Genomic DNA, 14,327 nt, shown 5'->3' on the forward strand with positions numbered 1-14,327 from the left:
GACTTTGAACCAAGCTCCATAATGAACCAAATTCATCTCCTAATTCTAAACATCTTTAGCTTTAAGATTCCTTGTTGCATTAAGGTTCAACCACTTCACCCTTATCTAAACCAATCTTCCTTGTAACAGGATTTAGCCGATCTTGAGTGGATGGCCCGTGACAAGATTCTAGATGAATGCTACTGGGCCGAGAATGATACTAAGCTTGGCTCAAAATATTATTTTGGGCCCAAACATAACTTAAAAAATACAATTTTCCACCACTTATATAAAAACACGTGGTGTACCATCCGTGTTCTGATCACAATGAAAAATTTCTCCTACATACTGGAATGGGGAAGTTATGAATCAGATAACGGAAAACATTGTTTAGTATAACCCTTATCCCAATACAAAATAACAGGTACAAGACTAGCTTACCATGGAGCTTATTATAATCTAATTGATGCTGAAATCTTATTTGGCCAATTTGCTGGAACTATAGTGTTTTTACCAAGAATGTCTTCAAAGACCACAGAAAGCGTTAAACTCCTATTTGAACTGATGAGAAAACAGTTTCATGTGAAATTGAGTTTTGCACTAACCATGTTATGTACAAAGATATTTGGCTTCCATTAAATATATGATAAGGTTACATTCATTCTTTTGATATTTAATTCACTTTTCAAATCCACGTACATAAATACATTTAAATTGTATAAGTCGCGCATAAAACGTTATAATTACAAAAGAGCCTTTTGCAGGAACATGAGCGCGTGCAGGGAGGCTAGTGTATATATAAAGCCAATGGAAAAGGTGAATAGTGATTTTGGTGTCATCAAGCTTCAACAAAAAATATTTGGACAAAAATACCCCCAAGACAAAAAACTTCAAAGGCATCCCAAAATAATGCATCAAATAAGGCATGGGCATTTTTGTCATTTTAACAGTATTTTTTTAACAATTAATTTTTTTGTGGTTTTTTTTTTTTTTTAAATAGTACGTCACAATAAGCTAATAATAATGTAATTCAATTTCTCTATTTTTAAATACGTTCAAAACATCATAATAGGCGGATTCGGTGCACATTGTAGTGCACAAAGACATCCGGGAAAAACTCCTTGAAACACCCCCACAAAGGCTAGTCTAATAGTTTTACATCAACATACCCCAATCTCCTTAAATCAAGGAGTTGACAAGAAGTAAAAAGCTTACATCAATCTCCTTAAATCAAGGGGAAAAAGACCACCATTCCTTCAATATCCTCCTCCTACACACATATGTATTCATATTTGAGTGTGTGTGTGTGTGTGTGTGTAGCTGTCGGCTTTTCAGTCCAACACCGCGTAGTTTCCACTTTCTCCTTCCTCAGTCTTCAGTCTTTTGATTTGAAAGTTTGAAGTTGAATAGCAAAGAGGAAACTTTTCCAGTACAGCCCTAGATCACTCTTGACTTCTCATCTGAACATATTCCAAATTTTCGAGTTGGCTTTTCTCTCTTTAGCTAGCTAATTCATTTCACAACAGCAGAAGCCAAAAGCCAAAAACCAGAAGCCAGAAGTCCTCGATTAAGCTTCTCAACTCACCTGCAGGAACTCATAGTTTCACTGATCCAATGCAAAAACAAAAGGTACGTGTACATACATACATACATACATACATACATACATACATACATACATACATATATATATATATATATATATATAGGTCTCGTGTTTAAGGAAAAAATCCAATTTTCATGCACTCAAAACTTTGCCTACAACTTCTTCATTCTTTTCTTCTCTCATGGATTGATTTCTGAACCAAATCCTGGTACGAATTCCTTGACAGTTTAGTTATATACATATTTCTATCTGCAATTCATACCCTTTATTTATGATATAAATCGAAAATTCAATTATAATCCGGTCTATTCCTGCTGGCTGCAGCTAAGAAAAATCCTTTATTTTTGCATTTATTAGCTGTTCAGTCTAGGTGCCTCTATTGATGACTGCCGATGCTCTCGTGTTTCTCAAGCAAGCTAATCTGAACAGATCGACAATATGTTAATATATATCATATCAATATTAATATTATAGTGTCATGTGTATCGTTTCAAACATGACATTGTATTATCAGTTCGAGTTGTCCCAGGGGCATCTGAGGGCGTAGGTAAGTCTACCTCCAGTTTCAAGAGGCCGATCACAGAAACGTTTCTTGTTTAAATTGTCTGTGAAAATGTAAACACGCAGGAAGAAACTTGGGACTGCAAACTGCAAACCCTGCAACAAGTTTTGCCTTTTGGGTACAAACCCAAATCCAAGACCTGCCCTTTTGACTTTAAGGACGGTGCCTAAATCTCATTGCAATTTATCCACTTCAAAACAAGTTTGGTTTTAGTTTGTTTTTATCTTTTCTTTTTCGCCCAGGTTGTATTGCTGCTTTTGTGCCATCTGTCCTGTAACTCCTAATTCCGCCATTTGTCCAATTGACAGCAATCCTTATTTCTTCCACGACATTCCTTCATATAAATTTGGATGGAGGCAGCTGCAAACTAAATCAAAGTTCCAATTCATCCCAAAAAAAAATGAAGAAATGCAACGCTTCAGTTCTTTCCCAACATTTGCTTCTCCTGAAGATCCTGCTGTTACTAGGAATGACTGTCGGAGATCCAAGAACGAAGACGGTCCATGTAATGTGCGGCAACCAACTTGAGCACAACACAACCGTGTTTGTTCCGAATGTTGCCAGCACGATGCAAAACATCAGTGAACAAATGCGAACTTCCGGCTTCGGAGTGGCAGTCACCGGTTCAGGCCCCAACACCGACTACGGCCTAGCTCAATGCTACGGAGACCTTTCTCTTCCAGACTGTGTGCTATGCTACGACAAGGCGCGTACAGTGCTTCCCCAATGTTTTCCTTACACTGCGGGTCGGATTTTTCTCGACGGTTGCTTCATGAGGTCCGAAAACTATAGCTTTTACGAGGAGTTTAGAGGATCGGAAGACAGGGTTGAGTGTGGGAATACGACGAGGAAGAGTTCGGCGTTTGGAGACTCGGCAAGGCAGGTTGTGAAGCGTGCGGTTGAGTCTGCGCCAAGCAACCGAGGATATGCAAGGGGTGAGGTGAGCGTGAGTGGGACGGAAAACGAGTCAGCTTATGTGTTGGCTGATTGCTGGAGAACTTTGGATGAGAGCTCTTGCAGACAGTGTTTGGAAAATGCATCTGCATCAATGTTGGGATGCTTGCCTTGGTCCGAGGGCCGAGCGTTGTACACCGGGTGCTTCATGAGGTATTCAGACACAGATTTTCTCAACAAGGAAATGGCAAATGGAAGCTCCAGAGGTACATGAAATTTCTAGCCCTTCTATTTAACATAGGTTCCCTTTAATCACTTTAAGCGAGGGGATGGTAGGGTGCTTCGGTGGTTCGAGACTGAGCCTGGTGTGTAGGTTTGCTCGCCTAATCTTCGGAACTTTGTTGCAGGTACCACAATTGTCATAGTTGTTTCAGTTGCCAGCTCCTTGGTAGTTTTGGTAGTTGGAGTAGCCATTGGATTTTATATCTGGAAGCACAGATATATGCAAAAGAAAAGAAGAGGTAAAAGAAGAAAGAATGCTTTCCAATGTGTTTTCTGTTCTTCTCATTCAGAGGTATATATACAATCATATACATTCCTAACATAATAAGGAAAGAATAAATATAATTGATTACAAGAAATACACCCCAAACTAGGAAACCTAAGATAAGGGATCCCTCAATCGTAAGAATCCCAATACAAGTCAACACTCCCCCTCAAGTTGGTGCACATATGTCGCACATGCCCAACTTGTCTAGAAACCTCGAGAACTTGTTGCTAGAAACCGCCTTAGTGAGAATGTTCACTACTTGGTCTTCAGTTCTTATGGAAGGAACCTCAATTACCTTACCGTCCAACTTTTCCTTAATAAATAAGTTGTCAACCTCACATGTTTGGTCCGATCATGTTGCACTAGATTATGAGCACAAATACCAAGTGCCATACTTTCTATATTCGGCTTCTGCGCTTGACCTTGCTACTACATTTTGCTTCTTTCTTCTCCACGTTACTAGATTTCCCCCAACAAAGGTGAAATATCCGGATGTTAAGTGCCTATCATTCGCCAATCCTGCCCAGTCAGCATCCATATAACCCTCAACTCTGAAATGCCTATTTTTTTGAAACATAATTCCTTTACCTGGACTTCCTTTTAAGTAACTCAATATTCTCATAACATCACTCATATGTTTTTCTCCTGGATTGTGCATATATTGACTAACTACACTTAATGCATGAGCAAGATCCACCCTAGTATGAGCCAAATATATTAATCTTCCCATTAACCCTTGGTACCTCCCTTTATCAATGGCTACCTGGTTATGATCAACACCCAGCTTCATCCCTTCTGCCAATGAAGTAGTCACCAGCTTGCATGCCGACATACCGGTTTCTTCCAACAAGTCAAGGATGTACTTCCTTTGTGACAGAAATATCCCGGACTTGCATCTTAACACTTCAATCCTAAGAAAATATTTTAAAGAACCGAGATCTTTCATTTCGAATTCCGTGGACAAATATTTCTGCAAGGCTGCTTACTCAACGGGGTCGTTACCGATAATCACCATATCATCCACATATACAATGAAAGCTGTAATCTTTCCATTCTGAAGTTATAGGAATAATGTGTGATCCCAATTACTCTGCCTATAATCGAATGCTCTTATGGACTTAGTGAACCTACCAAACCAAGTTCTCGAAGACTGCTTCAATCCATACAATGACTTCCTAAGCCTACATACCTTTTGTTTTCGCAAGCTCGGATCATTACACCCTGGTGGAAGGTCCATGTAAATCTCCTCAGTTAGATCTCCATGGAGGAATGCATTTTTTACGTCGAATTGTTGCAATGACCAATCTATGTTCGCCGCTAAGGATAGTAGAACACGTATTGTATTGATTTTGGCCACTGGTGCAAATGTATCAGTGTAGTCGATTCCATATTTCTGTGTATACCCATTCGCCATCAATCTCGCTTTAAAGCGATCTACTGTTCCATCCACTTTGTATTTCACTATATAGACCCATTTGCATCCCACATGTTTCTTTCCGGCTGGCAAGTCAGTTATTTCCCAGGTAGCATTCTTCTTCAATGACCTCAATTCCTCGTTCATTGCATCTTTCCAGTGGAAATCTGCCAAGGCTTCCTGCATATTGTTAGGAATAGCTACAATAGATAATTGATATACAAATGACTTATTTGATTCAGACAGGTGATGGGTAGACACATAATTACTAAATAGATATATCACTCTTGAATCAGAATTTGGTTTACTCGCGGAATACTTGTGTTTACACTTAGGATCTACCTCGTAAATGGGTTTAGGAATACCTCGATTAATACGCTCGGGAAGGCGATGAAGTGAAGGCGCATCCGCTGCTCAGTTTCATTTAAAACCATAGGCTGCAACTCCCTTTTAAGCACAGAACTCGTGGGCATATTTTTCTCCCGAGCCACAGGGCCAGTTCCTGGTTCGCTGCCTGTTATTCGGTAGGCCAATCAGGGGGTTATTGTTCAGTCAATCGTTGGTCAGTGGGCTGCTATTCAGTGGCCTACTAATCACCAAAGGTCGTAGGCTTCAAATGTGGTACTTACTCTTCATGCAACTCCACAAGGAAATAATAAAAAAACTGAACTTCATCACCTCGATACTCCCCCTGAAATGAGGATGGCAGTGGAACTAAAAAACATTTCATTCTCATGGAAAATCACATCCAGAGGTATAAACATCTTCTTAGTTGGAAAATGATAACAACGATATCCCTTTTGGGTAGAGGCATAACCCAAAAACACACAACGAAGGGCTCGAGGCTTAAGTTTACTTTTCCGTTTGGGATGATAAAGGTGAACAAAAGCAAAGCACCCCAAGACCCGTGGGGGGAAGATTTAGAATTGATGGGTAACTAGTCTGAGCCATAAGGGCTTGAAACAATGTCTGGAAGTCAAGAGTGCGAGAAGGAAGACGATTGATAAGATAGGTTGCGGACGTGAGTATTTCACCCCAATAATGTAGATGAAGATGTGCCTCAATAAGCGAGGCATAAACCACTTCTAACACGTGTCTATTTTTTCGTTTGGCAACCCCATTCTGTTGAGGAGTATACGGGCACGTGGTCTGATAAACAATACCATGCATATCAAGGAAGGAACGAAGTTCCATATTAACATACTCTCCACCATTGTCATTTCGAAGAACCTGGATATTCATGTTGTATTGAACACCAACAATTTTATGGAATTTTTGAAAGGTTGAACTAACTTCATTTTTCGACTTTAACAAACTAACCTAAGTCATTCTTGAACAATCGTCAATAAAATTGACAAACCAGTGAGCACCACCAAAAGTAGCTATTTTCGAGGGACCCCACACATCATACACAGAACGGGACTCTTATTTAAACTTGGAGGAAAAGAAGTTCGATGGCTTTTAGCCAAATCACAAACATCACACTTAAACTAAGAAACATCGTTCTTAACAAAAAAATTGGAAAATAACTTATGCAAGTAACCAAAAGAAGTATGCCCAAGGCGCCGGTGCCATATCCAGATGCCCGACACTTTATTAGTATCCCCTTGAGAATCCTCCACGGAAAGAGTTTGAGTCAGCAGGGCAGAACTCCTGGTAGTCAACTTTAAGTAATAAAGTTTCCCTCGTCTAATACCATAACCAATCATCTTCCGTGTCCGGATGTCCTTAAAAACAACAAAATAAGGCCAAAAAAATAACCAAATAGTATAAGGCAATGGTTATTTGGGTAACAGATAAAAAATTATAATTTAAAAAGGGAACCACAAGAACGATGTCAAGTTTCATGGTATCAGAAAGGGCAACCGTGCCTTCCCCGATAACCGGGGTGGCATCCCCATTAGCAACATTGACCATGGTTTGTGTGGAGGTTTTTAGGGATGGGACCTGTCTAGAATCACAAGTCATATGTTCGGTAGCTTCGAAATCAATTATCCATGTATTATTTGTAACAGGAGTCGAAATATTTAGTGCCTTACCTTCAATACTACCTGCCGCAGCAATCATGGCAGAGGCCTTATTCGCTATTTGATCTAAATCATTCTTGGTTTCTACAATGGAGACTCGAGATTTGTTGTAGCGAGGATCACAGGTCTTATCCCAATTCTTGGGATATCCAATCAGCTCAAAGTAGCAGCTCTTAGAGTGTCCTATCATGCCACAGTGTGGGCACTTACCTTGGGGATGGTCCCGGCTTGTCTAGCTAGGGCAAGTTTTTCTTAGCCGATTTCGTGACCCTGCTCAATCCGAGCATGAGTCTTTGCTGCCATAGCAGCAGGTTCATTCTTGTCAACTTCCGTCTTCATTGCTTCCTTTCAATTGGCTTCACGACAAACATAGACATAAAAGGCATGAAACCTAAGCAGGGGATCCTTCTGCAACACTTATCCACGAACCTAATCAAACACATCATCAAGGCCACCAAGAAACACATAGACTCGTTGTCTCTTGGTGGATTTGTGAAACGTTTGAATGTCATTCTCACACTTCATGGACACCTTATTAAAGTGATTCAATTCCTGGAAAATCTCAGTTAGTTCCCCGAAATACGTAGCTAAAGGTCGGCCATTCTGACAAAGACGTGATGCCTTCTGATTCAAAGAAAAAATTCAAGCCTCGTCATTCTCATCAAAGTAGACTACCTTAAGAGTGTCCCAAATCTCATTCGAAGTAGATAACTGAATGTACCGTTTCATAATCTCCGGCGTCATTGAAGACAATAGCCAACTCTTAATTCTCTAATCTTCAAAGAACCAATCATCGTATTTAGGATCGTCTTCGTTAGGTGCCTTGATAGACCCAAAAAGATACCCCATATTCTTCCTTCCAGCGATAAGAATTTGAATGAGAGGAGCCCATAAATCATAGTTCTTCTCATCCAATACCATACCAATGTTGAAACTAGAATTATCCAACTGCACCATAATTGGAGCAGTAGCAGGAACAAACACAGAACCAGTTGCATTTTCTTGAGCCATCTGTCTTGCCGTTGATAGAACTCAAAACCTGCAGCATTGTGATGGGAATCTGGAACAAGGGAACGGATTGATAGAAAACTAGACAGCAACAACTCTAAGTTGCTTGCTGCAATTAATTAAGGACGGGCAACAACTCGAACAGCAACGACGTTAAGTCGGTCACTGTTTACGTCGGAACAGAGGCACAACAAAAGTGTGCTGAGCACGGCAATACCAACCCAATTAGGGCTCGATGTTTTTCTCTAACTCGGCTCTGGTGCCAAGAAGAAAGAATGCTTTCCAATGTGTTTTCTATTCTTCTCATTTAGAGGTATATATAAAATCATATACAATCCTAACATAATAAAGAAAGAATAAATACAATTGATTACAAGAAATACACCCCAAACTAGAAAACCCAAGATAATAGGAATCCCTCAATCGTAGGTATCCTAATACAAGTCAACAGTAAAAAGCTAGTAGAAAGTCTGCAATGCTATCAAATTGCATTGCTTCAATGGTGAAATTAAAAGAACATCTGTGATGGACAAAATGCTATCAGAAACGCTAAATCCCACTTCCACAGCACAAATCCAACACACTCTCTCCCATTTTTGCTCTGTAACCCAAAATTCAAAAACTTGAAATTCAAAGACCCAAATATACATACATACATACATACATACATATTATATATATATATATATATATGTATATATATAATAGAGCAAAAAAAAAGTTAATTTTAAGTTTTACATGAAACTGCTATTCTTTTCCATATTCGATGCTGACCCAAGCTCAATAAATCATTTAACTAAAAATTATTTAAAAAATCAGAAGATAAATATTTAGGCAGATTAATCTCCTCTCTATTAATTAATAAAATATTTATTGTCAACCAAAACCCTATGAAATTACCAGTTTAACCCTCTAATTAAAACACAACATAATTAAGAAATATGGAGCAGAAATGTAATTTCACACAACCAAATTTTGCTTTTTTATTTTAAAATCTTACCTACATGTAATCCTAACTAGGGGTGCAACTTGGGTTGGGCCAACCCGAATCCGTCCATGTCCAATCTGACTTTAAACCCAAGCAAGCGGGTTTTTTTAAAGTTATAACCCGTCCGAACCCAATCCGATTTCAACCTGTTCATTGAATAGGTTGGGTTGGGTTTGGTTGGGTTGATTATTTACCCGTTCATCCCCAACCCGATCACTATCTCCTTTTCTTTTGCAACACCACTTGTTTCCTCCTCAGTTTTTGCTGCTTCTGCTGGCGATGGCGGCGGCTCTACCGTTTCCTCAGTCACAATGAATGTTGAGACCTTCTCGAACACAAAGAAAACTGGATCTGAAACATATGTTGGCCCATATTTTGAAGAGGCTTGTGATACTGTTTTGGATCTTAGGACTTTTGTTCATGCAAATATAGATTCAACCCAATTAATTAAATAATTAAAAACACAAGAATTTTTGAAGAATTAAACCCAAAAATCGTTGAATATGATTTAAATAATTTACATACCAATTTTAGCCAACTCTTCAAAGAACTTGTGGATTGCAACTGAGTACTTCTTCAACCCTGACTCCTTGCGGTCCTTAACCAAGATCTGTTAAAAGAAAAAGTTGGGCAATCCAAACCCAACCCAAGTAAATCCAAACTAGATTAAACCCGAACCCAAATAAACCCAATTAAAACCCAACCCGAACCCGATTCCAAATTGTAAAAGTTGGGTTAGGATTGGGTTGACCTTCTAACCCGCTCGAGTTGCACTCCTAATCCTAACATATCTCTAATTAAAAAACTTTAAAAATAATAAAAATAATAAAAACTTCTCACTTCCACATTCTCTATCACTATCTTTCTCTCTCCTTCTATTTCAAAAACAAAAATAAAAATTTTCTCACACACTTTACGTGTGCCAATATGCTAGTTATTAACAAAGAAAGAAAAAGTGACTACAATTTAAAAATTAAAACAATAATAAAAATAATAAAAAAAAGAAGAGAGGAATCAAACGTTGTCATAGACAAGGGCAATGTGGTTGAAGAGCGTCTAGCGTTCGATGAAGGACCGGACCGGACTGCGTCTGAACTGAGAAATGGGTAGGCACGGATCGGCTGAGAATGGAGAATGTAACTGAAGCGAAGCCATGTTAGTTAGTGTCAGTTACTGAAACAACAACTGGGAGACACTCCTTCTGAGATCAATGATCAGATAAGAGGGCCCAATTCATGAGAGTTGGAATTCGGTAAATTATGGGTTGTCAATTCTACAGTAAGTCTAATGTTGGTAAGCAATATCAGTCTGAGCACAATAGTGATGCATGGACTCAAATTAAAAGCGTAGGCTGACATGGGCTCACCAATCATAAACTACTTTGTTCTTCAAAATTTTATGACGTGTTTACTTACTTGAATGGGGAAGTTATGAATCAGATAACGGAAAAGGATAAAAAGCTATAGGATCAGCTGTCACATCCCGGCCCGGCCCCCCACCACATCCTGGGCTCAACTTCACCGTAGCACGATATTGTACGCTTTGGGCCCCTACCACACCATCACGGTTTTGTTTCTGGGAACTCACACAAGAACTTCCCAATGGGTTACCCATCTTGGGAATGCTCTCGTCCCTTTCTCACTTAACTTCGGAGTTCCAATGAACCCGAAGTCAGTGAGCTCCCAAAAGACCTCGTGCTAGGTAAAGAAGGGAATGTACATGTAAGGATCACTCCCCTGGGTGATGTGGGATCTAACAATCCACCCCCCTTAGGGGATCGACATCCTCGTCGGCACACCACGGTCAGGGTTCGACTCTGATACCAAATTGTCACATCCCGGCCCAGGCCCCCACCACATCTCAGGCTCGACTCCACTGTATCACGATATTGTTCGCTTTGGGCCCTTACCACACCCTCACGGTTTTGTTTTTGGGAACTCACATGAGAACTTCCTAGTGGATCACCCATCATGGGAATGCTCTCGCCCCTTTCTCGCTTAACTTCGGAGTTCCAATAGAACCCGAAGCCAGTGAGCTCCCAAAAGGTCTCGTGCTAGATAGGCATGGGAATACACATATAAGGATCACTCTCCTGGGTGAAGTGGGATCTAACATCAGCCCCTTTTTAATTGACATATTTCCTGATTTTTCAAGTATACATTTTTTTTTTTTTTAGTATATCGATATTTTTACACTAAGGGGGATGGGGAATTCGGCTAAGCCACACAATGAGCAGCCTAATTTGGTATCAAATTCGTTATCCACGAGATTCGAACTTAAGACCTCTTACTTGTAAGCGAAGAAGAATAACACCGCACCGTAATACTGAATGGCCTTTTCAAGTATACATTAACACAACAAATTACATGCTTGCTGAGAAGTCATGAATTGGAGAAGGAATACGTGTTCTATCTTTAAGCATTGGATTAAATTTGTATTCTTGTTTTAATTTCACAGCTGCTTCAGAGAAAAAGCAATTCGGAGCTCTGTTTGCCACTGTGAATAAGTCCCAACTCAATTTTTCATACGAAGTTCTCGAGAAGGCCACAAATTACTTTCATGATACCAACAAGCTTGGACAAGGAGGATCTGGCTCAGTGTATAAGGTAATTTCTCCCTTCGTTCTGCGTAGGTATCATATTTCATTATATGGAATTAACTTGGGAATTTCCTTTATTTTACACACAGGGAGTTCTGCCGGATGGAAATGTTATTGCCATAAAGAGGCTGTTCTTCAACACAAGGCAATGGGTGGATCATTTCTTCAACGAAGTTAATTTGATCAGCAGAATTCATCATAAAAATCTTTTAAAGCTGTTGGGGTGCAGCATTACAGGCCCCGAGAGCCTTCTTGTTTATGAGTATGTCCCAAATCAAAGCCTTCATGATTATTTTATTGGTAATTTTCTCTTCTCCATCCTATTTTCGATAAGACAATTTGGTTTTTCGCATCATCAGTCCATTTTCGCATTCTTACAGTTCATCCCTCTATGAATTCTCAGTGAAAAACAATGTGGAGCCACTGAGGTGGGATTTGAGGTATAAAATCATACTGGGAACAGCTGAGGGCTTGGCCTACCTTCACGAGGAATCGAAATTGAGGATCATTCATAGGGATATAAAACTGAGCAACATTCTGCTCGACAAGGAATTCAATGCAAAGATTGCTGATTTCGGACTTGCTAGAATGTTCCCTGAAGATAAAACTCACATAAGCACTGCCATTGCTGGCACACTGTAAGTTGCGCGCTGCCTGTTTTCGTTTTTATTTTCTGCTCCAAAGACTTGTTTATCGTTTCTAACATAGAAGAATACTAAATTTTCTTGCTTAGAGGTTATATGGCTCCGGAGTATGCCGTTCTTGGCAAGTTGACCGAGAAGGCAGATGTTTACAGTTTTGGAGTTCTTGTCATCGAAATCATCTGTGGGAGGAGGAACAATTCTTTCTTTTCAAATTCGACTTCAATCCTGCAGATGGTAAACAAAATTGTTGCTCTTGCATATCTGCTAAATTTATATTTCGTGACAAGATTTTCACATCCACTTTCAGTAATCATAATTTAACCTTCTTTTATCTCATTTCATAAAGACTTGGGATCTTTATGGAACTTATAGGTTACGTGAAGCTGTCGATCCACTCCTAGAAGGTAAGTTTGAAAATGAAGAAGCATCTCGGTTACTTCAAATAGGGTTACTTTGTGTGCAAGCTTCAGCAGAGCTGCGGCCGGCAATGTCATTAGTCGTAAAAATGCTTACCGAAAATCTTGAGATTCCTCAGCCAACACAACCCCCATTTCTCAATTCTGGTAGCGCAAAATTCAACGGGAGAATTCCTTCAGGAAGTCTCAATTCACTGCCCGCGGAGTCTAACACGCAATCTTCGAAGAATAGCATGACCCAAAGCTGGATTGAGCCGAGATGAACATTTTGTATTTGTCATCATCCACAATGTAAATGTTGCGAGATCGGATGATCTATGAGCTTAAGCAATCCCTACAGACTTGTGAATGTCAAATGATCCAGCCCCGCAGCTCCTAGAGTCTAATTACGGTCAAATTTTGTGCAACTTCTATATGTTTTAACAACATGGGTAAGTAGGACTGAATACCTTTTGTAAAATATATGTGGAGAATTATATTATTGATATGCAATTTTTTATCTTGAAACAGTACGATTGTCACACTGTCACGTCATCAGTTTTCTCGAAATAAATTTTTCGAGATTTTGTTTGTATTAGGCAATTTTGGTGTGCTTCTCGAATAAAATCAAAATCAGAGTTATCAATTTTCTCATAATAAACTTTTGGAGATTTTGTTTGTATTAGGGAGTTTTGGTGTACTCCTCGATTAAAATCAAAATCAGAGTTACGAAAGTGGAACTCTATTTCTTTATTTTAATGTAATATATATAATTGGTTGAATCAGCATTTTCAAATGTAGGTGAGAATTATACTGAAACAAGTAACCATACTAAAGTCAAAGTTAATACAAAAAATAATCCAAGATTAACAGCTAATCAAGGAATAATGACAATGCCAGCTCTTGGGGTGCACATGCAGATCAAACTGCAGCTCCTACAATTTTCAAGCGCCGCACTGAATCCATCGAATTTTATGGAATAAAATATGATATTATAATTTATCTGGAAAGCACAAAAACTAAATATAATTAGTCTGGCAATTTTTCTCTGCAAAGAGACTGGTTCATAAATTAATTAGATTTGTCTTCTGGGTTAATTTGGTGCGGTGTATACAAATATAATTAGTGATAATGTTGATTAAGATAAACATTCAAATTAAATGACAAATGGTGGGTTAATTTGAAACACCAAGTTGCTCTATCTAATAATATATATATATATATATATATATATATATATATATATATATATATATTAGATAGTTACAATATAACAACAGCAATAACATTAATAATAGCAACAATTATTTATTATTATCAAAATTCTTCTCCACTTGTTTTTTTTATTTTTAGTCCTCGGGATATTAATTTGTGTGCATCCGTTAATTATTTGGAACGATGATTAAGACTAAACGTCATTGACTTATATTGCAGTGGGTGGTTTGTTTTCACGTTGAATATGTCATCAGTGCCAAAGAGCTCTATATGAGTAGAAAACAAGGCATCAATATGAACATTATCTTCCCATAACAAACTTGTGCTGAGCTAACAGCCTTTGTTGAATTTTGCTGGGGACGAAAAAAAAAAAAAAGAAAACTGTAATTGGCACTTTAACAATTAGATGTTAAATTTGTCACAAATATATATCGTTATCGCCATGC

General features: G+C 38.8%; 1 protein-coding gene across 1 annotated transcript; it reads left to right on the top strand.

Moving 5' to 3' along the window:
- Positions 1-1,300: 1,300 nt before the first annotated feature.
- Positions 1,301-13,210, top strand: LOC137737409 (cysteine-rich receptor-like protein kinase 2). Its single transcript, XM_068476868.1, has 8 exons — positions 1,301-1,608; positions 2,456-3,307; positions 3,449-3,562; positions 11,486-11,634; positions 11,717-11,927; positions 12,031-12,265; positions 12,361-12,505; positions 12,618-13,210. Exons 2-8 carry the CDS (start codon positions 2,548-2,550, stop codon positions 12,948-12,950), a joined length of 1,947 nt encoding a protein of 648 aa, XP_068332969.1. The 5' UTR covers positions 1,301-1,608; positions 2,456-2,547; the 3' UTR covers positions 12,951-13,210.
- The last annotated feature ends 1,117 nt before the right edge of the window (positions 13,211-14,327 follow it).

Source organism: Pyrus communis, chromosome 6, assembly GCF_963583255.1.
Source record: "Pyrus communis chromosome 6, drPyrComm1.1, whole genome shotgun sequence".
Taxonomy (NCBI): Eukaryota; Viridiplantae; Streptophyta; class Magnoliopsida; order Rosales; family Rosaceae; genus Pyrus; species Pyrus communis.